The sequence below is a fragment of the Sphaerodactylus townsendi genome, linkage group LG13 (genome assembly GCF_021028975.2).
Source record: "Sphaerodactylus townsendi isolate TG3544 linkage group LG13, MPM_Stown_v2.3, whole genome shotgun sequence".
In the NCBI taxonomy this organism is placed as follows: Eukaryota; Metazoa; Chordata; class Lepidosauria; order Squamata; family Sphaerodactylidae; genus Sphaerodactylus; species Sphaerodactylus townsendi.
This window is the reverse complement of record NC_059437.1, coordinates 54,063,771-54,090,831: the sequence shown is the minus strand read 5'-3', so window position 1 is coordinate 54,090,831 and position 27,061 is coordinate 54,063,771. Positions and strand designations below refer to the sequence as shown.

General features: G+C 48.1%; 1 protein-coding gene across 1 annotated transcript; it reads right to left on the bottom strand.

The window, feature by feature from the left end:
• Nucleotides 1-55: 55 nt before the first annotated feature.
• Nucleotides 56-27,061, bottom strand: P2RX4 (purinergic receptor P2X 4). The gene is made up of 12 exons (XM_048514956.1): nt 26,667-27,061; nt 22,048-22,195; nt 18,494-18,565; nt 16,717-16,789; nt 10,362-10,458; nt 9,134-9,214; nt 8,053-8,194; nt 5,567-5,703; nt 4,568-4,661; nt 2,775-2,840; nt 2,531-2,626; nt 56-1,026 (listed from the first exon to the last, which is right to left on the bottom strand). Exons 1-12 carry the CDS (start codon nt 26,813-26,815, stop codon nt 967-969), a joined length of 1,215 nt encoding a protein of 404 aa, XP_048370913.1. The 5' UTR covers nt 26,816-27,061; the 3' UTR covers nt 56-966.

Here is a 27,061-nt window from a genome sequence, read left to right as displayed (position 1 = left end):
AAATTAATCGAACTTCTGCAATACCTGAGAAAAGAGGAGGCCGGAGACCAGACGCTACTTTCCAAAAATTCTATATTTTGTGCAAAATAAATAGATTGTGCTCTTTTGTCGGCATTTAGTTGTTTTCAGATTTCTGTACTCCCCCCCCCCCCCGCCCTCACCCTCCAAAAGTGCAGGTATATCTATACATTCTTCAGACATTTAGAAGGTTAAAAGTGAACTCCGGGGAACCCCAAAAGCGGAACGGGAAGAGCAGAGAATGACCTGGCCGGTCTCCAAACCCCCAAATATGTCCACGTTCATCCAGTTCAAACATCTCGTTTGTTCCCTGTCCTCTCAGATTGCTAGGAACTGACGTTTGGGATTTCTACAACAACCTTCCCTGAGTTTTGCGTTTGGTGTCTTCCTGCAGCAAAGTGTTCACAATTAATACTTAGAATGCCGTTGCCTGTTTTCACCCTTTGTGACCGGAAAAGCAGGCAGAATTTCTAGCCAAAAGGAGGGGGCTGGGGTTTAGGATTCCAAAGAGAAGAGGGATTTGGGGTGGCACAGACATAGCATGGATCTAGAAGGGACGGAAGAGCCTCTGGATATTTTCTAGACATACAAAGGCACTGTTGACGGCATGCCTACCTCTTTGAGTCCACAGGATCAGCAAAGGGTCAGCAGAATTACTTGAGGCTCATAAGGTTTTGCAGACCCACACTTTCACAGAAAGTGTTAGGTATTCACCAAATATCCCAACTTTCACATTCCCATGACTCCTAGGGGAGTCCTGGCCTTCGGCAGGGTATCCTGACAGCAATATCAGACCATTTGAATGGGCCTCTTTTCCTGTCTGCAGTAAAAAGGGCCAGATCGCTCAACCCCATTCCTGAGAAAGAATAATCCAGCAGCAGCATCTCCTTCACAGTCCATACACGTGAAAATAATAGGACTCAGTTGACAGCAGACATTTTGGAGTGGTCATCTGACATCACGGTCCTGCGGGCTCTCTTCCTGTGATCCGTAAGAGGTGCTATTTCCCTTGGAAAGGAGGAACATAAGAACATAAGAACTAGCCTGCTGGATCAGACCAGAGTCCATCTAGTCTAGCTCTCTGCTACTCGCAGTGGCCCACCAGGTGCCTTTGGGAGCTCTCGTGCAGGATGTGAAAGCAATGGCCTTCTGCGGCTGTTGCTCCCGAGCACCTGGTCTGTTAAGGCATCTGCAACCTCAGATCAAAGAGGATCAAGATTGGTAGCCATAAATCGACTTCTCCTCCATAAATCTGTCCAAGCCCCTTTTAAAGCTATCCAGGTTAGTGGCCATCACCACCTCCTGTGGCAGCATATTCCAAACACCAAGGAAATATTGTTTTTTTAAAAACCCTCCTGTACACATTTCCAGTGCTAGGGTGTTGTGGGTTTTCCGGGTTGTATGGCCATATTCCAGTAACGTAGCAGTAGCAGATGCAGGTGAAATGTCAGGAGAAAATGCTACTGGAACACCTGGAAAAACCACACCACCATAGTGATTCCAGCCATGAAAGGCTTCGACAATACATTCTCAATGCTCCTTCACACTTAGTTTTATAGGCAGCATCACTGCAAATCTGTAAGTAGCAGTGAAGATTTCTTAGGTCAAAAGGGCCCATTCTTGGGTTTGGTCTTTCAGCAAGTCAAGTAAGCCTAGTCACACTCTGCTAGCAAACGAGCAAGAAGGTTCACAAAATGCTGCAGTGAATATACTTGGCTTTAGTCTAAAAACATCACTTGCCCTTCCTATAGCTTACAAAAACCTGGTTGTGGAATGAAAGGCAAACTGACCTCTCCGCCCACTCACATGCCTCAAGTCAGCAACTCACTTCCTTTGTGGACTAAGACAGTGATGGCGAACCTTTTCGAGACCGAGTGCAGCCCAAATTGCAACCCAAAACCCACTTATTTATCGCAAAGTGCCACCATGGCCATTTAACCTGAATACTGAGGTTTTAGTTTAGAAAAAACAGGTGGCTCCAAGGCATGCGTTACTCAGAAGTAAGCTTGGTAGTAGTTGGTGGCTTTGCTTTGAAGCAACCATGTAACTCTTCCAATGGGTGAATCACGACCCTAGGAGGGTTTCCTCAGAAGCAAGCCCCATTGCCAGCATCCGAGCTTACTCCTAGGTAAAGGATCGTGCTTTAGTTCTTCGCATGAAAATCAGTGGGGTTTAACAGCGCTTAACAGGGCTGCCTACACTGCTTTCACAAAACTAGGTCTTAGGTTTAATGCTAATAATCGAGCCCAGCGGCCCAGGTTAGCCTAGATGTGTGAGGGGGGGCACTCTGTTTGCACGTGCCCACAGAGAGGACTAAGATAATTCACCCGTGATTCACCCATTGGAAGAGTTACATGGTTGCTCCACCAGAGTTGTGAAATGGCACCACAGGGGGGACCATCACTGGATGCCGGGGGGTCTGGATTGGGCTGGCCGTGGTCTTTGGAACAATAAAACCAACACTACAAACAGAAGCCGCGTACGGAAAACGCCAGATTTCTGACACACTCACCAGTTCATAGTCTTCCACGTATTTATATTTCTTCTCTCGATAATAATATCTTTTCTTCATGAAATATAGGACAATGATGTCACAGAGAACTGTTGCCTAGTTGAAGGTGAAAGACAATAATTTTTAAATCTGGTCTATTTATACCCAAAGTTACCCAGCATGCCAAGGGGGTGGGATTTAAATCCGGATCTCCATGGTCATAATCTGACATCATCACGTGGAAGAGAAGAAAGACAGCACTTACCACACCAAAGAGAGCTAAGCCAGAGCCAATGTTAATCATGGTTGGAATGATGTTGAACTTTCCTGCCTAAAAAATACAGATAAACATATCCAAATAAGTTTGCATCCGAGAAGCTCTGATCCCTGTGACATTATTACCATATTGATCTTATTGCCTCATGGATGCTATTTCCCATTCTTATAAATTGCCTAGAGCCCTCTTGGAGAAAGGCAGGTTCCAAATATATTTTAAACTAGTGGTACCCAGCCGCGCGTTGCTGTGGGTTATTGTGGTGAAATGGGAAAGGAACAGACGCTGACCCTTCCCTCTCCCTCTGCTAGGGTGGGTGGGCCATATCCAGATGCTGGGCCCCCTCCCTCCCCTCCCTTGCATGCCACCCCTCACTCTCTCCCCTCCTTCACTTCTCTTCCCTTGCATGCCACGCCTCCCCCTCCCTCCCTTCCCTCTCCTGCATGTGTATGTATGTGTATGTGTTTCACTTCCACTCGAGTTATTGCCTATGTACTGTTTTCACTGCTCACATCTGAAATTTGAGCATACATTCTAAGCTGCACGAACATTCTAAGGGTGACAGTTACACACAGGCAGCTGCATGTCCTTCAACATGGAGCACCAGGAAAAAGGCGTTTTACCTGGGCCAGGTGTGAAATTTCAGGTATGTGAACATCTAACAACACTCTCACCTGGCTGACTACAGTGGCTGGGAATTTTCAGAGGAATTGGCCCAGCGGCTACTGAGTTATACTATCACTAACAAATACACGGTTTGCTTTTTATATATATAGATAACTAAAATGTAAAGTCGTTGTCCTCATGTTAGCCCAGTAGTAAAAACCGGCCTTCCACGACAAGGGCGGAGTTGCTACGTATCTGAGAAGTCCCCTCACCCAACCCGTAGAAAAATACGACTTAGTAAATTAACCAAAAAGAAACAGATCCTTAAAAATAACCCGATAAGACCGAGCAGACTGGAGGAAGCAGCTGAATGCTGAGTGTAGCTGAGAGTCAGTTTTAAGGGACAAAAAAAAGAGAGAGGTTTTCCAGCTCACGTCTGTCCAGAATCGTACAGGGTAAGATTAGCAATTCCTGACCCTTTTCAAAATAACGTCCACTCACAGGTTGCCAGTTTATCAAATTAGATTTTTGAATTTTCAAAGGAGTTCAAGGGGACGCGTGTTTTCTTCCCTCCCTCCTTTTTCCCTTCGGGGGTGGGCGGTCTATTAAATTTAATAGATAATATTTAATAGATAAATTTAATGAATAATAATAATATCCCAACAGCGATCCTGTGGGGCTGGTTAGGCCGAGCGAGACCATCTGGCCCAAGATCCCCCCCCCCCCCCAGTGGGCTTTGCCTTTGCGGTGGTGCAGCATAGATTGGCTGGCCAGGCACAGTCCGATACCACAGGGACCAAAGATAAACCAACAGCAGAAGGCTCACTATCCAGCTTCTGCGAGGAGGGATCTATTGTCAGTTCAACAGGGGCTGAGACCACATTTAGGTTTTCTGAAGCTGCGTAGAACTACAGAATGTCTGAAAAGTTGTCCAGGAACCAGAGAGCCAAGAGACAAATGGAGAAAGGAGGAAGAATGTGGAGAGGAGGACAATGGGAAAAGGCCTAGCGTCTGTACAGAGTCAAGGGTCTGAGGGTTGCCAAGACCAGACCCCAAGGATGCTCCTGTGCCATTTAGATTTGCATAGGAGGCAAAATTCCGCCAGCTGCTGTTTCTGCTATCACTGCACTATGACCCATGCTCTTTGCGCATCACTCTTAGAAGCAGCCGGCAGCTACCTGTCCGAAGACCATGATGTCAAAGCGAATGCCGTAAGCCTTAATGAGCGTCCGTGAATCCACCCCCTCAGCAGTCTGGTAATATTTGGCAAACCTGAAGAGAGGAAACAAACAAACAAAAAATGGTCAGCTGCTTATGAGGATTGCGAAGTGAAGCGGCTTTCAAAATGGCTGCTGTGTGGCCGCGGTCTGATAGTTTTTGCTCCTAGAATTTCATAAGAACGTAAGAACCAGCCTGCTGGATCAGACCAGAGTCCATCTAGTCCAGCATTCTGCTACTCGCAGTGGCCCACCAGGTGCCTTCGGGAGCTCACGTGCAGGATGGGAAAGCAATGGCCTTCTGCTGCTGCTGCTCCTGAGCACCTGGTCTGCTAAGGCATTTGCAATCTGAGATCAAGAAGGATCAAGATTGGTAGCCATAGATCGACTTCTCCTCCATAAATCTGTCCAAGCCCCTTTTAAAGCTATCCAGGTTAGTGGCCATCACCACCTCCTGTGGCAGCATATTCCAAACACCAATCACATGTTGTGTGAAGAAGTGTTTCCTTTTATTAGTCCTAATTCTTCCCCCCAGCATTTTCAATGAATGCCCCCTGCAAACTTGGCCACCACGCTACCCACCATGCTAATTTCACTCAAACCTATGGCTGACATCTTCAGAGGCATATCCTGATAAGATGTGTTTCTCTGTGTGGCACAGTGCAGAGGAACTGTTTGGTGAGGTACATGTTTTGTTTACCTCACAGGTGGTGAGGGGCGGCTTTCAAACTGACTACATCTTTAGGGAACACGCTGCTCGGAAGACAAGGCGGAAATTCCAGATTTGCCAGCTACGGAACTGCTGAAGTGTGCTTGAGAATTCTGGGGCACGTTTTGTGGCGAACACTCTAACCAATCTTTGGGGCACAGAAACAACTGAAGACTCTTATTCCCAGAATGTGTGAGAGGGGGAGTCACCCAGCCATCAAACCTGTACATTTGGTTATCATGTCACCCAACCTGAAATTGTATCCTGGAGAGACAGTGTGGGAAGAATCCTTGTTGTCAATACGCCGAAAGCTGTATTTTGGCACACAACGAGAGTAAGGTTTGTCCAGGTCACAGTCCCAGTTGATCTGCAGCCCCATGACTCCACCCTACACAAGATGCAAATGTGTGTTCAAATTAAAAAGAAAACACCCCTGAGTCCCTGCACCAGGCACAGTTAAGTTCATCTACAGACAGGGCAGTGGCGTAGCGCCAAGGGGACAGGGAGCGTAATACACAGGGCGTGTGCCAGTGCGGGGGCGTGGCAGGGCACAGGGTGTACGCATGACCCGGGCGCAGTTCCCCCTCACTATGGCTCTGAGACAGGGCTGCCTAAAAGACTGCCTCTCCCAAGGTTATTGGGATAATCTTTGCTTTGTGCAAAGCCGCTGGAGGGCATTTTGGCTGGTGACACCAAGATGGTGGAAGAGCCTCATCGGGCCACACCACTTTCTAAAAACACTTCGTTGACACCCATAAAGGTGTTAGGGGCACCACGGCACCCCGAGGCGCCATGTTGGGGAGTCCAGCTCCATTTGAATGGATCTCTGTTAGTCCGCTTTCCTCCCTAAAAGGTATTAACACAGCAGCAATGTTTGAGGATGCCTTGAAAAGGCGCTTGCAGATACTTGCCCAAAATTGACAGCATTTTCATTTCATTCCCCCCCCCCCCAATTCATTGTTAATGTATTTTGTCCCATTCATCTCTACAATAGCCCCATAAAGCAAGTTGGGAAGGGGGAAGCAGGGGAAAGGAAGGCTCGAAGGAAAGTGATACCAGCTCCAGGGTCTGCCCAGTTTGAATAAAGAGCACATGAGGGCAAGGTGATGGGAATCAAAAGTATTTGCTGCAATTGCATCTTGGATTACAAGAAGACAGAAAAAAAATTCAAATATTGACTCGGTTAATCATGTTCTCTATAGCCCGAAAGGCTTGCCGGACAGCCATGTTTGCACAAGGGCAGACAGGTGATAGTTAATACAAACAAGTGCTTTGCTGATGAGGATCTGGAGAGAGTGGGTGCGCATGCGCAGAGCCTGGTCTCACAATGTAGCTGCCACGTGGAAGGCTTCGCATGGCATTTGGCAAGATGCCCTGATTCTAGGCCTCACAGCTGATCTCTCCCCACGGTCCCAATGGGATCTGGATCTATCTCGCCCTAAACAATGTTGGGAGATCACACAGGAAGCAGTGGGAAGAGAAGAGCCTTTCTGTACAGCAACCCAGAAACAGAGCAAAGCTTCTGACGTGAAGCAGCTACCGCATCGTGATACCATGCAGCCTCTGTACGAGGCTTGTTACGTTGAGATTTCTGTTTTGCTGAAGACAAACACACACAACAGATCCAGCTGGGCCTCGACCCAGGTTCCAATCCCTGATTGGTCATCTAACTCAGTGAGCTGGTCCTGAACCTGTGGCTTGCCTACCTTACAGGGCTGCTGTGAAGACTAAGTAGAATAGCTCCAGATCTCTAAGATTTAGAACAGAAGGGATTTATATTACATTTCCTACTTGTCAGTTTTAAAAATTGCCACTCCAGTAGTGCTTTTTGAGCTGCTGTTCTTTAAATGTTATGGCTTTTTTAAAAAATAAACATTGCTGCTTTGAAATTTGTCTCTCTCCATTTTTAACATCTGTATCCCTTCCTGGTGTTATTCTTGTTGATATAAGCCACTGCGAACAGTACTGATAACAGAGAGACCAGAAATATGTTTGCTAAGTAAATACATACTAAATAAATGGGCATGACAGGTGTGGGAAGTTCCAGCTATTTGGGCAAACAGGACTTCCTTGAAGAAGAGTGTTCCATAATCCAGCACAACGGGCATGGAGACCAAAGCTTCCTGTGCTAGTATTTAGCGATACACTGCCTCTGATCACGGAGGCTCCATTTAATCAACAAGACTAGCAGGCATTTGTAAGAGTAATAGGACTTCTACATTCCCGAAGCCTAAAGAAAGCCCAAAAAATTCTGAGGGATCCGTCTCATCCAGCACACTCTCTTTTTGAACTGTTACCATCCGGCAGACGATACAGGTCTATCAAAACTAGGACAAAGAGGCTTAGAGACAGCTTCTACTCTAGAGCTGTGGCTACGCTGAACTCTGCGGCTTCATGTTGATGTGTTTGGGGCTGTGTAGGGATGGGTGGAGGAAGGGGAAAGTGAGGATGGGGTATGAGTCTGACATTGTGTGCATCGAGGAATGCTGCTGTAAATTTCGTTGTGCGTGCACAATGACAATAAAAAATGCTTATGCTTATTTTCTCTGTTATATTTCAAAACTGAAGTCTCAGTTTTTCATCATATGGTTCATGGATTTTTAATGGATCCAAAACATAAAATGCACTTCTAGAAATACCAGCTACAAAAACAAAATGCAGCCTTCCTTTTTGGGGGGAGGAAGGGTCAGCAGCAGGTGTGCCCCCCCCCCCCCCCCCCGGGACCCATCTCACCAACCTGAACAGCCATTTCTTGAAAGTCCTGCCCGGCGGCATCTGTCATAGTGCGGAGGCGAAAAATAGGGCAAAAGCGGTCCGTTTGGGGGTGGTACTTGCAAGACTTGAGGTACGTGCTATTAATGGTGGGGAGAATGTTTCGCCTAGAAGAGCGAGGCAGAAGAAATTCCAGCATTAGGATGAGCTAAAAAGATCCCTAAGTATTTTATTTAAAGCCAATTTACCCCACCCCCTGGCAAACTGGCATTCTCAATACTTCTTAAATTGTGAGCTGGATGCACCTGACTTTTTAAAAAGATCACTCATCTGGCAGCTCTCCCTCTCTCTCTCTCTGAGCAGCAGTGGCGTAGGAGGTTAAGAGCTCGTGTATCTAATCTGGAGGAACCGGGTTTGATTCCCCGCTCTGCCGCCTGAGCTGTTTAGGCTTATCTGGGGAATTCAGATTAGCCTGTACGCTCCCACACACGCCAGCTGGGTGACCTTGGGCTAGTCACAGCTTCTCGGAGCTCTCTCAGCCCCACCTACCTCACAGGGTGTTTGTTGTGAGGGGGGAAGGGCAAGGAGATTGTAGCCCCTTTGAGTCTCCTGCAGGAGAGAAAGGGGGATATAAATCCAAACTCCTCTTCCTCCTCCTCCTCCCCTCCCTCTCTCTCCCTCTCCCCCCCCCAAACTGCTAAATCCATCTTCAGCATGAAATGGTGACTTAGGGTTACAAATTCATCCACTTGCTAGATGGTTTAAACCAGTGATGGCGAACCTTTGGCACTCCAGATGTTATGGACTACAATTCCCATCAGCCCCTACCAGCATGGCCAACTGGCCATGCTGGTAGGGGCTGATGGGAATTGTAGTCCATAACATCTGGAGTGCCAAAAGGTTCTCCACCACGGGTTTAAACAAACCAGACGGTTGCTTTGCTATGCAGTCACTGGAATGACTGTGATCCTTTGAAATGCTAGCAGCCTGCTCAGTTGCCCCAACAACCTTTATCAGGGGTATCCAACTCTGGGGCTTCAGATGTTCATGGACTACAGTTCTCATCAGCCCCTGCTGGCAGACATACTTCAGAGAGGCATACATACTTCGTGAAGTTGAACTTGGGATACCAAATGTTATTCTTGACCAGAAGGGTGAAGTTTTCAGCATCCTTGAGGAAAGCAGGGCTGGACGGATTGAGAACGGGAGAAGAGGGGAGAGAAACCAAAGAAAGTGGTGTCACTAACCAAGAGAGCTACTGTGACCTGCACGTAATGTTTTTAGTGATTTGCTTCCAAGCTGGAATCAGTGGTGGGATCCAAAAATTTTAGTAACAGGTTCCCATGGTGGTGGGATTCAAACAGTGGCGTAATGCCAATGGGGCTGGGCGGGGCATGATGGGGGCATGGCAGGGCATTCCAGGGGCGGGGCATTAATAATTTCTCTGTTACTGTAAAAAACTCTTACTGTAAAAAAAGTTCCTAATTTCCAGCTGGTATCTTTCCGTCCATAATTTAAACTCATTATAGCAAGTCCTATCGTCTAGTGCCAACAGAAACAACTACTTCTCCTCTAATTGACTGCCTGTCAAATACTTAATACTTTCAAATACTTAATTTTGTTTCTAGAAATCAAAAGAAGGATACTTCCCTTAAACAAGGAACTTTACCATATTTCTAAAACATGTTTTTAAAACAGCCCAACAGGGAGAATTATCCCGTCTTCTACCTTCGCTAACCAGCCACATAGGAAAGAACAGGACTTTATGATTTTTGGACCTAATGGAATTTCTAACAGAAAAGCAGACCCAATTAGTAACCCCCTCTCGGCACACACAAATAATTAGTAACCCACTCTCGGGAACTGGTGAGAATCTGCTGGATCCCACCTCTGGCTGGAATCCTCCAATATGAGGGAGTGACCAGGAAGCAGTACAACAAGATCTCAAGTCAGATTCTACAGCTCTGATCAGCCGCTAGTTCTGCTAGAGGGCTAGATTTAAATTCAGTAGCACCTTAAAGACCCACATGCTTATATCCTGAAAATCTTATGGGTCTGTAAGGTGCTGCAGAACTTGAACTTAATTTTTCTACTGCAGATCAACAGGTTACCCACCTGAAACTGCTAAAGGGCTACTTTGAAAAGACAGCTGAGCCTCCATCTCCTTCCAAAGTGGTTTAAGCTGGCCAGATGTTTAACAAAACAACAGTCACTATTGCAGAGGGAGTTTGGGGGGAGACAAACACACACACAGAGTCTTCTTCAAACTGTCCGGTAGCCACCCCTCCACGCCCCCCCCCCCAAGACATTTCAGAGTCACTCTCAATCACTCACTTGGGTACAGTTTCGTCATCCTCCACAGGACACCACCCAAAGATCTCACAGGTTTTACTGCGGCCTCTGTACACTACACATTTCCCAGTTTGAATACCTGCAGAGACAGAACGAGGCCGTCACCAAGAGAAGCGGTTTTCTTGGGAGTAAGGCCCACTGATCTCAGGAAGCTTGTACAGACCCTGCCACCATATAAACCAGCCCCCAGATACCCTGTTTCCCTGAAAATAAGACATCCCCTGAGAATAAGACGTAGTAGAGGTTTTGCTGGAGTGCTAAATATAAAGCATCCCCCGAAAGTAAGACGTAGCAAAGTTTTTGTTTGGAAGCATGCCTGTCGAACAGAACATCAGAGCATGCAGTTGTGGAGCAGAAAAATAAGACATTCCCTGAAAATAAGACATAGCGCATCTTTGGGAGCAAAAATTAATATAAGACACTGTCTTCTTTTCGGGGAAACACAGTATCAAACAAGCTTCTAAGGCGGGCCAAGGTCATCTCCCTATTGCAGTTGGCTGCAGCTAGAAAGAGTCAGGGGTACAGAGGGAAAAGTCATAGAGTTTTCATCCATTCCTAGAGCTACCTTTGTCACTTCTGGTGTGTAAGGAATTCCATAGAAGCAGAAATAAAAGGCTTTTTGGGTGTAAAAGACCGTTTATTAAGACATCTTAGAAAGCTCACGTACACGCAGTGGCAGGAATGAGACCTCCCGCCAAAAACACAGGTTATAACTCACTGCATCTCATTCCCCCTCCCGGATTCCCATGGGAACGGAGGCCTCATCTCCCTCGGAGAGATAAGGTCTCCGTCGAAGAAGCTGGCCCGTCGCCCGCGCTGTGGAATGTAGTCAAGGTCGGGCGGCTGGCCCGTACATCAACACCATTGAATCCTTTACACTCTGCCTCCCTTAAAAAAGACTTCTCCCCCCCAGGTTTGTGCAGAAAGGCCCGATGGAAAGCAGAAATGAGGGCGGGGGCGTCAATATTTTCGGAGTAGACCCATTGATTATACCCAGAGGAATACCCCACCCAAGAGACCAAATATTGTAAGCGTTTGCGATTAAAGCGAGAGTCCAGGATGGCGTCAATCTCGTAATGCTTGTGGCCATCAATAATAGTCGGTGGGGGTCTGTCGGGAGCGTCTGGACAGGCATCGGAAATGGGAGCCTCCTTGAGTAAACTGGAATGGAGACAGGATGGATGTTACTAAGAGAATTAGGCAAGTCCAATCGGGCAGTGACATCATTAATTACTTTAGTAATCTGAAAAGGTCCCACGAATCTTGCCTAATTTTGAAAATTTATGCACGTCTCTGAGGTTTTTGGTAGACAAATACACCCAGGCGCCCACACGGAGAGGGAAATCCGAGCGGTGCTTATCCGCTTGAAGTTTTCTTGGGAGTCTTTAGCCTGTTGTAAGGCAGCCTGGACCATTTTCCACCCTCGGCCAGAGAAGAAATCCATTGTTGAAACTCCTGAGGATCCAATGCTTCCAGAGGTAGTTGTGGCACGGGCGGGAAGGAGCGACCGGACACAATTTCAAAGGGGGTCTTTTGTACTGCTATGAACCGCATTGTTATAGGCGTACTCTGCAAACGGAATCAGCTGCACCAATTGTCTTGGTGATAGTTGGTGTAACAACGTAATATGCTGCTCTAGGGTTCTGTTCGCTTCTCTCCCGACTCACCGGCACTTTTGAACGTGGTAGGGGCGGCGACCGCCGGGGCGGCCCCCAACAACCCTAGAAAAGCTTTCCAGAACTTTGAAATGAATTGGGGGCCGCGGTCGGAGACCACCTTAACGGGGGCGGAGTGTAGACGGTAAACATGCTGAATGAACAGACGTGCTAACTTAGGAGCGGAGGGGATGGAAGCAAAGGGAATAAAATGGGCTTGTTTAGAAAATAAGTCCACCACCACCCACAAGACCGTGTTGCCATGACTTTCTGGCAAATCTGTAATAAAATCCATGGAGATGACTTCCCAGGGGCGGGAGGCCACCGGGAGAGGTTTCAACAGACCATGGGGTTTTCCCGGACGTTCTTGGCTTCCAGCACAAACAGAGCAACCTTTAATATACGTCTCAATGTCCTTGCGCATCGCGCGCCACCAGGACTGAGGGCTGACCAAATGCAGAGTTTTGAGGAAGCCGAAATATCCAGCCGAGCGAGCGTCATGGCAGGCCTCGAGAACCTGCTTACGGAGGGGAGGCATTACCAACAATCCCTTGCACGCCGTAAACGCCATTTTCCAAACGCAATTGGGAGTCACCTTCCTCCGTCGGAGGCTCGCGCGAGCCCCGCCTCCTCGAGTTCCGTAGGAAAGGAGAGACCAGGCTGGGAATGGTGAGGAGAAGGAGGAAGCCCGGATGTCTGAGATCGGGTGACAGCCAGCCCTAATTGGGAGGAGAGAACAGTGCGTGGAATGTCCCGTAAGGCAGCTCCACCTCCTCGGGTGAAGCGCGAGAGCGCATCAGCCAGTTTATTGGTTTTTCCGGGGAAAAAGTGGACCGTGAAAGAGAGAAACGAGAAAAGAAATCGCTTGAAGTTGCTTCGCGGACATCTTGAGGGGGGTGGAGAGGGCGGCCAAGTTCTTGTGATCCGACCAAACTTGAAAGGGGTGTTAGCCCCTTCCAGCCAGTGGCGCCAAGTGGAGAGTGCTACTTTGATGGCCGCAGTCTCTTTATCCCCTACAGTCCAGTTGAGCTCAGCACCGGATAATTTCTTGGATACATAAGCACACGGAACCAGCCTACCATCTTTATTTTTCTGCAACAGGGCTGCCCCAAGGCTTTGTCCGAGGCATCCACGTGAACCACTAATGGGAGATCGGATCAGGGTGCTTCAGGATAGGTTCGGTAGTAAAAGCAGATTTTAAAAGCTGAAAGGCTGTCTGACATTCTTTAGACCAGGAAAGGGGGGCCCCGGGTTTGGCAGTCAATGGATCTTTACCCTTAGTGCGTAAGAGGTCTGTGAGTGGGAGAGTCAGTTCAGCGAATTGGGGTATAAAGTCACGATAGAAATTAGCAAAACCCAGAAAAGATTGGAGCTCCTTTCGGTTGGTAGGGGCAGGCCACTGGAGGACTGCATCAATCTTAGCAGGGTCCATCTTGAGGCCCTCGGGCGAGATCCGGTAACCCAAATAGTGAATAGAGGTTTGGTGGAAACAGCATTTCGAAAGTTTGGCAAAGAGGGAGTTGTTGAGCAAACGTTTCAATACTTCTCGAACCAACGCCTCATGTTCCTCCATGGTTTGCGAATAGATTAAAACGTCATCTAAATACACAACTACTCCCTTGTACAATAAATCATGGAGAACTTCGTTGATAAGGGCCATAAAAGCTCCGGGGGCCCCACTTAACCCGAATGGCATTATTAAGTATTCAAACTGTCCAAACCGTGTTAAATGCAGTCAGGTGTTCATAGCCCTCAGCAATTCTGACTCTATAGTAAGCTTCTCTCAAGTCCAACTTAGTGAAGATGCGTCCCTTGCTTAATCCGTCTAGAAGGTCCTTGATTAACGGCAAAGGGTATTTATTGGACAGAGAGACTGCATTGAGTCCTCGGTAATCGGTGCAGAGCCGTAAAGAGCCATCTTTCTTTTTTACAAACAATACAGGAGCAGCGTGTGTGTGTTTGGTAGCCCGCCGTATGAACCACCGAGCGGGGTTCTAGTGTAAGAAGGCACGAAGTTCCTTCTCCTCATTGGGACTCATCGCGGTAGATTCTACCTTTGGGCAGCTGCGCTGGCTGTATTACGATTTTGCAGTCAGTGTCTCTATGGGGTGGCAGCTGATCGCATTCTTGCTCCTGAAATACTCTGGCCAAATCTTGGTAAGCCGGTGGAATGTCGGTAGAATCGGGAGCAGTTAGAGCGGGCATCGCTGATGAATAGGGTGTCCCAGGAGAAGCCGAGTTTTCCCCAATTCATGTGTTCACCGCAGGGGGGGTCAGTGAATTATAAGATCCTTTCTTTCCAAATGAATTTTGGTTCATGCAACAACAACCATGGCCTGCCCAGAACTATGGAGTGTTTGGCCACTGGCGCCAGAATAAAACTAATTTTCTCCCAATGGTCGGCGCTTAGCGGAGGAGGACCGGTTGCGTTTTGAACTGGGCCGGTCCTTCGCTCCCGAGAGGACTGCCGTCCATTTGGGTGAATGGTATGGGCTTAGCCAGGGGACTGGTCTAGACCCAGTTCCTCCGCCACCTGGGGCCGCATTAAGCAATGGGAGCAGCCAGAATCTACAAGGGCTGAGGCTATAATACTGAGCAGTATGCTTAGCGGGGTTGGCCAGAAACGCTTGGATTGTGATGGAGCTGCCTTCACTCACCGCTGTCTGGAGCTCCAACTCCATGTCCATGGGGCTGAACAGTTAAGCACACAGCCGTTTCCCCCACCTCTGGGTCAGCCTTCAATAACTGCCTTTGAACGCGCTTCGTTGGGGCCCGGATTTGGCGTGGTGCGAAAGCTTGGCGAATCGCGGGTGCAACCGGAGCGGTTGGCTTCTGTTTTTTCGGGCAGTTGGCGGCTAGATGACCTGGTCCTCGCGAGTAAAGACACAATCCCAGCCGCGACGACGCTCGGAGGTGGTCTCGGTATGGGCCGGGCTGGAAGCTTGGCTTGGTGGTCCCGGTATTGAGTCGTGAGTGGGCGGGTTTGCGTACATTAGGCCCCCGGCACGAAGCGTGATTCCAAACGAGACGCCACTTGGGATCCCAATTCTGATCCAATCTGTGCAATTAGTGCGGGGATCCGAATTAAAAACACCGCATTCACGCAAACTTGCCGCATTGACCTTAGCATCCGGTAGGGCTTATCTCTCGCGATTACGCGCTCAGGCCAATTCAGGAGGGAGCTCCAGCAACCGCGCCTATCCGAAATTCACGGGCAAAATTCTGCAAACGAGCGGTTGCCTTTGCTGGATAGATTTGATGGTGAATAGGATAGCTTCATTTTCAGCACGCCGGATCTTGGAAGCGAGGCCCCTGAACTGGAGGAATCGCGGGCACCGCGCGAGTTATCCCTCATCTTGCAGGTTCAAAAGAGTCCACCAAACCAGTCGACTGTCATTGCCCCATCCAGGACTGGAAACCCGATGTCCCGCATTTTTTCGGGCTCAGACCGGGTATATATAAATCATCATAGTCTCCCTCCATGTGGGCATCGAGGATTTGCAAGATGAAGTAAAGGGAGGTTTGGAAGCGTTCCCATCGAAACGTGGCAGTGTATTGGAGGCCTGTGGTATCCCTCTCCATGGCCCTTCCCGCCGCGCAAGGGCGCAGCGTGGATTACTCGCAGGGGCTGGAATCGGTCGGAGGTGGAGGTACCAACGCCCGGTGCCGCTGGCGTTCTGGCGGGGAGCCGGGTCCTTGGAAGGTGGCAGGACTCCAGCAGCTGCCGCCTCTCTGGCTGGCTGTACCAGTGACAGCGGAGACTCCAACTTGGGTTGTCCTGTTCTGCTGCTGCTTCAGTTCCCTCTCCAAGGCAGCCAGCTCTCTCTCCTTGCGAGTCAATGCATCCCGGTCTCTTTGCAGGTTTTCACGCTCTTGCCGCAGCTGTTCTCGTTCCTCTTCCCATAGCAGTCGGCCCACTTCCTCATCCCAGCTCTCTTTCGATGGCTCGGCAGCTCTAGCTGAAGGGTACAACAACTTATGTAAATGGACCTATGAGGTTTCCTTAGACCAGAGATCCCAAACTTCGTTCCCATGAGCACCACGGCACTCTCCAACACCTTTCTTGGCATCCATGGAGTGTTTTAGGGAACATGGAAGGCTTTTGCTCAGCAGGACTTCTGATTAGCCACTGGAGATCTGTGTTTAAAAGCGCTGCTTGAGTAGCAGCTGCTACTGGGACACAAGAATCTTTACCGTGTGACTGAAGGTAAATGGTGAGCATGCAAGGAATATGCACATATTAACAGTTTGTGAATTAACTGCTCTAAGAAGCAGCAGTGGTGTAGTGGTTAAGAGCAGGTGCACTCTAATCTGGAGAACCGGGTTTGATTCCCCACTCTGCCGCTTGAGCTGTGGAGGCTTATCTGGGGAACCAGATTAGCCTGTGCACTCCAACACACACCAGCTGGGTGACCTTGGGCTAGCCACAGCTTTTGAGAGTTCTCTCAGCCCCACCCACCTCACAGGGTGTTTGTTGTGGAGAGGAGGAAGGGCAAGGAGATTGTCAGCCCCTTTGAGTCTCCTGCAGGAGAGAAAGGGGGGATATAAATCCAAACTCTTCTTCTCATTCTTCTAAAGCACCAGATTCAGACTTAGAATTTATTCTGAACTTGTTTTCACTGCTACCAAGAAAAACCAAACACATGACAGAGCCCACTTTTTATCAAAGAGCCAACGCTTACCGTTGCTGTGGGTGCCGATATATCCTGCTGTGCAGTCGCTATCAGAAGAACACGTGGTTGTCTTATCTGGAAGCTACAGAGGAAGAACTGTGGTTAGCAAAAGCCTAAAAGATACTGACTCCCCACCGCCTCGACCTCTTTTGACATTTTACTGGCTTTCACTTGGAATTGGCTCACAAAGAGGCACACAGGACGTGTTATTTCTGAACTGTTTGGATTTCAGAACGGGCTCTGCAAATTGTACACTCACCAGGATGGTTTGGTTACCTGTTACCTGTGAACGGGCTTTCTCAGTGATGGCCCCTACCTTGTGGAAGGCACCCTCTGATGACCCGGCGTCCAGCAGGACTGGCTCAGTTTCCAAAGGGTTTATTAAGGCCGAATTGCTCAGGTTGGCTTTCGGGAGTTAACCAGATGTTCTGAGCTGGTTTCATAATGGTGCGGGGCTGAATCCTGTACCTTAATATTTTATAGGCATTATCTGATTTGTGTTGATTTTTTTAACTTATTATGATGTTGTTTTTAAGTGTTGTAAGTCACTGCGAGACCCCCTGGTGAGCAGTGACTAAATTTTTTTAACAAATAAAGATACATAAATAAATAGGCATACAGCCCTGCAGAGATATTCTAACAGCTATAACTCCACTCACTTTCATCACCAATCATGTAAAGCCTGAAGCTCAAAACACAAAGTGGACAGCAATAAGCATAGACTAGCTTAAGAACATAAGAACAAGCCAGCTGGATCAGACCAAAGTCCATCTAGTCCAGCTCTCTGCTACTCGCAGTGGCCCACCAGGTGCCTTTGGGAGCTCACATGTAGGATGTGAACGCAATGGCCTTCTGCGGCTGTTGCTCCCGATCACCTGGTCTGTTAAGGCATTTGCAATCTCAGATCAAGGAGGATCAAGATTGGTAGCCATAAATTGACTTCTCCTCCATAAATCTGTCCAAGCCCCTTTTAAAGCTATCCAGGTTAGTGGCCATCACCACCTCCTGTGGCAGCATATTCCAAACACCAATCACACGTTGCGTGAAGAAGTGTTTCCTTTTATTAGTCCTAATTCTTCCCCCCAGCATTTTCAATGTATGCCCCCTGGTTCTAGTATTGTGAGAATGAGAGAAAAATTTCTCTCTGTCAACATTTTCTACCCCATGCATAATTTTGTAGACTTCAATCATATCCCCCCTCAGCCGCCTCCTCTCCAAACTAAAGAGTCCCAAACGCTGCAGCCTCTCCTCATAAGGAAGGTGCTCCAGTCCCTCAATCATCCTTGTTGCCCTTCTCTGCACTTTTTCTATCTCCTCAATATCCTTTTTGAGATGCGGCGACCAGAACTGGACACAGGACTCCAAGTGCGGTCGCACCACTGCTTTATATAAGGGAATGAAGCTTCCTTCATTCGTCCAACATTGCATGGCCTTGCTTTAGATTTTTGGGTAGGAAAAACACTAAAAGACAAGCTGAGAGACAGTGTGGTGTAGTGGTTAAGAGCAAGTGCGCTCTAATCTGGAGAACCGGGTTTGATTCCCCGCTCTGCCCCTTGAGCTGTGGAGGCTTATCTGGGGAACCAGATTAGCTTGTGCACTCCAACACATGCCAACTGGGTGACCTTGGGCTGGTCACAGCTCTTTGCAGCTCTCTCAGCCCCACCCACCATACAAGAAGTTTGTTGTGTGGGGGAAGGGAAAGGAGATTATAAATCCCTTTGAATCTCCTTGCAGGACAGAAAGGGGGGATATGAATCTAAACTCTTCTTCTAAAGATGAGGCATACCTCTGGACAGCTACTTTGTGTCTGATTCAATGTGATGATCAGGTTGGTCATAATGAAGACAGCATTTTCACCCTAAATACAACATAGGAATAGCCGTGAGTTAACACACATCAAGGAGATTTGATCCTGTTTACTGGAATTCCACAGAGAGAAGGGACACAGACTTGCTACCATTTTTCCTACTAAAATAAGCACTGTGTACTTCAAAGGCCACCCCCCCAACTATATAATAACATAAGAACAAGCCAGCTGGATCAGACCAGAGTCCATCTAGTCCAGCTCTCTGTTACTCGCAGTGGCCCACCAGGTGCCTTTGGGAGCTCACATGCAGGATGTGAACGCAATGGCCTTCTGCTGCTGCTGCTGCTCCCGAGCACCTGGTCTGCTAAGGCATTTGCAATCTCAGATCAAAGAGGATCAAGATTGGTAGCCATAAATTGACTTCTCCTCCATAAATCTGTCCAAGCCCCTTTTAAAGCTATCCAGGTTAGTGGCCATCACCACCTCCTGTGGCAGCATATTCCAAACACCAATCACACGCCAGTGAAGAAGTGTTTCCTTTGATTAGTCCTAATTCTTCCCCCCAGCATTTTCAATGGATGCCCCCTGGTTCTGGTATTGTGAGAAAGAGAGAAAAATTTCTCTCTGTCAACATTTTCTACCCCACGCATAATTTTATAGACTTCAATCATATCCCCCCTTAGATGTCTCCTCTCCAAACTAAAGAGTCCCAAACGCTGCAGCCTCTCCTCATAGGGAAGGTGCTCCAGTCCCTCAATCATCCTCGTTGCCCTTCTCTGCACTTTTTCTATCTCTTCAATATCCTTTTTGATGCGCACTGGCTGCGTGTCTCCCTGACAACAGCTGAGTAACTGGGATATCATAATGAAATTCTAACAGCTCAGAACCACTGTGTCAGCAACGGACTGTTGACAAACAGCACTGTTGCTGCAAAGCCACGAGACCTCACTTCAAGCAGGAGTCGAAAACGTTCAAAGCGTTCAAAGCCAGTGTAGTCATGTGCTGTGGGCAGGGAGGAGAGCAAACGGGCTGTGGAGGTTTTGAGAGCCCAGATGTGGCAAGAGGAAATTTGCAGAAGGAAGGAGCATGATTTGACCCAGCCATCCAAACATTTGCCTAACAGTTTCCCATAATGCAGCTAAACAAGAAGCCAAATGCAGAAGTTGCAACAATCACTGCATAGCAATAAAAACCAAAAGTCAGTCACTTGGGGAGGAAGGTCAGTTCAAAGACAGCAGAAGAAGAGAAGACCAGACCATCTCCAACTGCACTCCCTCTCATCCTTCTGATTTATGTTATTTTGCAAGGGATAAAGCAGGATAAAGCTGGCATACCCAAGCCGGAAGCATCTGCAGGCAGTTGTGGGAACAGGGAGCAGACCTGTCATTCAGTTCAACAAACCCCGGTCGCCAGGCACTGAGGCAGGACAGCAAGACACTGGTTCCAGGCACCTCCTGGACAGACCAGATATGCAAATTCCATCCCATTACTTGCTATGGCCCTTGCAGACTCGGGTTCCTATCCCAAACCCTTTTGAATAATCCTGATCCTACATTTACTGAGACTGTTGCAAATTTCTGCTCGAAATAATTGAATGTTAATGATTCACTAATTGCAGTGTTGTGTGGTTTCCGGGCTGTATGGCCGCGTTCTAGTAGCATTTTTAAAAGGAAAAAATGCTACTAGAACATGGCCACACAGCCCGGAAACCACACAACACCCCAGTGATTCTGTCCGTGAAAGCCCTCAACAATACGATTCACTACTTGGTTTGTATTTGTATGTATAGAACAAATGTAGTTTAACCCCTTCTTATTTCGTTTCTTCAACATTCTATTTTATTTTAACATTTTATTTTAATATCATGATATGCCAATAAAGGCTTTGAAACCGAAATTGACAGACCAGTTGCACTGAAGTTTAAATCAAGGTTTATCATTTTTAATTTCAAAAACTGTCCCAAACCTCACGGTTGCAAAGGAAGCTGGGAAATGTTCCCCATGGCCCTTCCTTTCCGATGCCATTGTTTGCAAAATGAAAGGATCACCCCACACTGCACGGCAGGAGTGAAACACCACGAACTAACAAGAACAGGAGACGTTCTTAAAAAGAAAATAAATCTTGCTTCATAAAACCAACTGGGACCAGGTTCTGCTAGGAGGAGGAACACGAAGCGGGAGTCGGTGGGCCCCGAGAGACTCGCACAATTTATTCTTGCAAAATCTTCCGGGAGCCAGAGCTCATCCACAAGGAAGAGGGAAAAGAGGACTCCCCCTCCCCCACCCCACCCCCGGCAATCCTGGCACACATGAAAGAAACCAAAGACAGAACAAACAGAGACCAAGTTAAACATTAAGACAGCAGCACACAGGAACCAGTTTAAGAAAGGAGAATCCGGCCACCCCATTAATCTTTCTTTCCAGTTAACCAGCTGTTTTGTGCACGTGTGGGGCAAAAACCACCCTGGCAAAACGTTAGGAACAAGATCTACCAGGCCACGGCCACACAGCCCGGAAAACCCACAACCACCAAGCTTTGACTGCTTTCTGGGTCTCCAAGAGCCCATGTTCAATAGCCCCTCCTGCACTGGAGAGGGAGGAGCCCCCAAAACACTGTCCCTCCCTTTCTTGGACTGGGTGACTCCACTCTTGCCAACAGGAACCCCTCAAAGGCTTTTTCTGTACTCCCTCCCCCAACAGGAAACGTACAGCAGTGGCACAGGAGGTTAAGAGCTCGTGTATCTAATCTGGAGGAACCGGGTTTGATTCCCTGCTCTGCCACTTGAGCTGTGGAGGCTTATCTGGGGAATTCAGATTAGCCTGTACACTCCCACACACGCCAGCTGGGTGACCTTGGGCTAGTCACAGCTTCTCGGAGCTCTCTCAGCCCCACCCACCTCACAGGGTGTTTGTAGTGAGGGGGGAAGGGCAAGGAGATTGTAAGCCCCTTTGAGTCTCCTGCAGGAGAGAAAGGTGGGATATACATCCAAACTCTTCTTCTTCTTCTTCTACTTTGCCAGAACCTGTTAAGAACGCTACGTCCTTCAGGGTCCTCCCACACTAAATCCAGGGTAGCACAGTAGCTAGAGAATGGGTTTCCAACTCTGGCTCTTCAGATGTTCATGGACTACAATTCCCCTCAGCCCCTGCTGGCATGGCCAATTGGAGCCGAAGAGAACTGTAGTCCGTGAACATCCGAAGCGCTAGAGTTGGACACCCCTGAGCTAGAGAGTCAGCCTAAGACCCAGGCTCAAATCCCCCTTATGCCACAGAGCTCATTCATTGGATAATCCTGGGACAAATGCTGTGAGCCTGATCTACTTTGCAAGGTTGCTGTGGGAACTAAAAGGCAGGCAATCACATGCTTCATATTGAAAAGATGTCTTGAGTGCCTTGAGGGCAGGATTAAAATATAAAATAGAAGGCAAGTTTAAAAACTAAAAAGAAGAACCAGGTAATCCTCTGACCATGGGCAGTGCACTAGGCAACATGTCAGCCTAGGAAAACCACAAAACATGTCCCCAAGAAGCATACCTGAGGCGGAATCACATAATCCGCCACATCCCAGATCCGGAGGCCCAGCTCTGAGGTGTTGGTCACGGCAAGTCCTTTCACCTTTGTGGTTACCGAACTCACAACCGAATCTGTCTCTTGATAACCTTTTTCCCACACGAACACCCAGCTGCAAAGAAGGGGAGAGAGAGAAAAGACAAATTAAATTTCCAGAACCCCTGGCTTAAGGAACCTGAGGGAAAAGAACATGTCCCTCGCCATCACTACACTATGCAGCTGCTTTGAGACAACAGGCCGACAGCCAACGTTTCACACCTCAAAGTATGTCAGGGTGGAGCAGCTGCTGATCTTACAATAGAAAAGGTTCCCGTAACTTCAGCTGACTGTAGCCTTGCCAACTCCAGACTGGGAAATTCCTGGAGATTTTGGGATGGAGCCTGGGGGGGAAAGGTGGGGTTTGGGGAAGGGGGAGCCTGCAGCAAGGGATAACACCCGAGGATCCACCCTCCAAAGTAGCCATTTTCTCCAGGGGAACTGAGCTCTGCAGTCTGGATTCTGGGGGATCCCAGAAACAAGAAATTTAGCAATAAGAGGTGTTAAAAAGCAAGCCCTTCTGGTGGACTCTAAACCTCAACCAAAGGGGGGGAAAAAGAGTTAATGATTCAATGTCTGCTCTTCCGCATGGACAGGATTTCTGGGCTTGAGGGACTCCTGCATTGTTTCTGCCAAAGGAAATGGTGCATCTATCCGGCTAAAAAGAAAAGCTGTTAGGATTGGAACGAAGTTAAAATATTGTTATCAGGCAGAAAATAAGGGTTCAGTGCAGAACAAAATATTTCAGCATCCTAGTTAGTTCTATAGGGGCAATGTTGACAGAGATAAATTTTTCTCTCTTTCTCACAATACTAGAACCAGGGGGCATCCATTGAAAATGCTGGGGGGAAGAATTAGGACTAATAAAAGGAAACACTTCTTCACGCAACGTGTGGGAAACACTTCTTCACGCAACGTGTGATTGGTGTTTGGAATATGCTGCCACAGGAGGTGGTGATGGCCACTAACCTGGATAGCTTTAAAAAGGGCTTGGACAGATTTATGGAGGAGAAGTCGATCTATGGCTACCAATCTTGATCCTCCTTGATCTCAGATTGCAAATGTCTTAGCAGACCAGGTGCTCAGGAGCAGCAGCAGCAGGCCATTGCTTTCACCTCCTGCATGTGAGCTCCCAAAGGCACCTGGTGGGCCACTGCGAGTAGCAGACAGCTGGACTAGATGGACTCTGGTCTGATCCAGCAGGCTAGTTCTTATGTTCTTATCCAGAGCATGCAATTGAAAACTTTTCTGCCTAATGCTAGAAATATCCAAAGCTATTCCAGTGCTTCTCAACTTTGTATCTATTAAGACGCCCCAAAGATGACCTGTGGGAATCCTACTTTAACCACTGCAGTAAAACTGGCAAAGAATCATCAAAAAAACATGGGCCATTCAGCCAAACCATCTTACTTGGGTCAAATGCCAGGACAGGAAAAAACGGTTATGCCATTATCTCCAGCTTGAATTCGGTTTGGAGCGGGATTGTTTACCTCCGGATTACTTTTCCCCTGTAGCCAAGGGGCATGTGCACCTGTTTGCAGTGCCGGATTTACCTGGAGGCTAGGTAGGCTGAAGCAGAGAGCCTCAAAATCTAGGCAGCCTCAAGCCAAGGTGTATAATATTTTTGAAATGGTCATAGGCCCTTCTTACACATGTTGTCATAACACACTGTTATCTCTAAACAACCCTTCAGTAATTTTCCTTGCTCTCCATTTCAGAATAATACCGTAAAACTTTCATTTTCCTAAAAATTCCTGTTTATTCCACAAAACACTGACAAAGTTTGGTCATGGCAGAAGTTTCTCACAGTGAACTTTAACATTTAAGTATTTTTTCCCCAATCACTACAGTATTTAACAATGACATCTTATGTCTTTTATTGTGCAATCCAGAACAGTGTTACTCCAATCTAAGACCTCTTAAAGGAATAGTAAATTTCAGAATTTTAAACACCCGTCCTCATCCTCGGTTTTAATTCAGTTTTGTTTAAAACACGCTTCCATGGATAGAGAGTTCTCTACCCTAATCACCGCAGCCAAGAAAACATGCTCCCCCCTGTATTTTTCTCTCCCATTTGAACTCTCCCACTTGGCACACTACCTGTATTGCTTAATAAACCTTGTTCAAAGGAGAGCCATAATGCTCACCAGGTTTAATGTTATGCCTTCTGTCTTGTTACACGGTAGGTTTAATAAGCAAGAAAAGGCTAAAAGATTGTGCCCATGTAACGATGGCTCAGTTGAATCTCTGGCCCACCAATTACTTCACTGTCTCAGATTCAAGGAAATCAGATCCAAGTATGTGAATCTCACTCCTTTACATTTACCCGATCTCCCCGATTTAATTAGATTACACTACTTGTTGGACAACCCTGATCCTTCTCTCTGTATGATAGTGGCAGACTGTCTCCTGGAAATTACTAAACGCCAGTAGATTTCCTTCGTCCTAACATGTATTTCCTGTATTGTATATGCTTTTTAATCTGTTTTCTTTATTATTGTTGTACTGCTGTCTATGCCAACAAAGGCTTGCTTGAGCTTCCATCTTCCTCTGGTTGTGAGGGCGGGGGACGGGGAGGAGCCTCACAAGTGGAATCGCCTTGGGTCTCTCTCTTCCTTTAAATCCAGCAGGAGCCGCTTAAGCTCTGAACAAGCAAACTACAAATCTGGGGTGTTGGGTTTCCGGGCTGTATGGCCGTGTTCCAGTAGCATTTTCTCCTAACATTTCGTCTGCATCTGTGGCTGAACTCGGCCACACAGCCAGGAAACCCCACCACAACACCCCAGTGATTCCAGCCATGAAAGCCTTCGACAAAACTACAAATCCTCCCCCCTCTCCCCTTCTAGGTTCTGTGTTTCTGTAACTGGAGACATAATTGTTTCCTGCAGTTTAACAGCAGAGGGGGAGGAGAGGAGAGGTCAAGGTTCCCAGCTATGGGAATTTCCTTGCTTTCAAAAGGAAAAAAGTTTAAGACGGGCAGCTGTGGTGGAAGATACTATCAAGGCCCAGCGGATTTCTGGTGACCGCTTATGATTTTCAAGGGAAAGGACTTCAGAGGTGGTTTGACCATTGCCTGCCTCTGAATAGTGAATCCCTGATGGTTTTCAATCCGAGTGCTAACAGGAGCAGCAGTGGCATAGGAGGTTAAGAGCTCGTGTATCTAATCTGGAGGAACCGGGTTTGATTCCCAGCTCTGCCGCCTGAGCTGTTGAGGCTTATCTGGGGAATTCAGGTTAGCCTGTACACTCCCACACACGCCAGCTGGGTGACCTTGGGCTAGTCACAGCTTCTTGGAGCTCTCTCAGCCCCACCCACCTCACAGGGGGTTTGTTGTGAGGGGGGAAGGGCAAGGAGATTGTCAGCCCCTTTGAGTCTCCTGCAGGAGAGAAAGGGGGGATATAAATCCAAAACTCTTCTTCTTCTTCTTCTAACAAGGATCAAACTTGCTTAGCTTCCAAGAACAGACAAGGTTGGACTGGCCTGAGCCGTCCAGGTCAGGTTCTGTGCCTTTAACTATACCAAACCAGGTAGCCATCCCACAGGCAGAGTTTTAGAAAGATTACCTTTTGAACTGGACCAAACCGGGGAAGAGACAAAACTTTTGTGTCTTTTCAAAGGGCATTGAGGGAGGGCTTGTGACCCTGTCCGAGCTTTTAAACTGTACAGTTTGTATTTGTTTGTATTTGTAATTCAATTTATACCCCGCCCTATCCCCAAAGGGCTCAGGGCAGCTAACAACATATTAAAACAATATTCATTATAACAAAGTAAATACTAATAAAAACAAAAATATTAAATAATAAGAATGAAATTTCAGATGGCAACTTAAACACCCCAAGAAGAAGAAGAAGAGGAGTTTGGATTTATATCCCCCCTTACACTTTGCTAGTAAAAGTAACAGCAGCACTACATCAATACATATCAGTACTAAATCCATACTATCAAGACATGAATAATAAATCAGTATATTGACAATACACCAACAATACATTAACAATCCATCAACATATCAAATATCAATACATAGACAGTATCAATTAACAATATATGGATAACATTTGACTCTTTCTTTCCTTCCCCACTTTAAAAAGGAGAAGGTTGTTTCTTTTTATTTAGCCACCTGGTGTGCGCGCGTGTTTTTAACCTCCCCTCTTCTTCCTAGAAATTCAGGCAATCAACCTCCACACCAACCCTGCAAGGTAGGCTAAAAATGGGAGGGGCCGGATCAAGATAAGCAATTGGCGTGGAAATGGCAGCCCCGTCGTCTCCAGTCGCTCTACCGCACTCCGACAAGAGCTGAACGGCTTCTCCAGCCCCGAGGGGGGGGGGGTCATGTTTCCAACAGGGGACGGCGGCCTGGACCCCCCAGCAGGCGGGCCCAGGAGGGACAGCTGTTCTCCCCCCCACACACACACCCTCGGCATTGCAAAGCTCGCCACCTCTGGCCGCTAAAGCGGTCCCCCAGGTGGGGAGCCCCGGAGGAGCCCCGTGCGCGCCCCGGCCAGGTGCCACGCCCAGGTAGGTCCCCCCACCCCCGCCGGGCTTACCCGATGACGTAGGCCAGGATGGCCAGCTGGACCAGCCGGTTCATGAGCCCCACTTTGCGGCTCTTGATGAGCACGATCCGCGGCGTGTCGTACTCGAAGAGGAAGCTGTAGAGGACCCCGCAGCAGCCCCCGCCCGCCGCCGCCGCCATGGCGCACACCTGGCCCGGGAAGAGCAGCCTGGAGCCGGCGGCCGGAGAGCGAGCGGCAAAGGGCCGGCGGGGAAGGAGGAAGGGGCGGCCGGCGCCTCCGGGAAGCAGCTGCGGGTGGGGCGGACGGGCAAACAGGCACGCCTCCCGGGCTCTCCGGCCAGGCTGCTGCCCCGTTCTCCAGCAGGCGTCGTGGGAAGCTCTTTTACGCAAAGTTTTTACGCAAACACGTGCCGGGAAAGGAGGCCC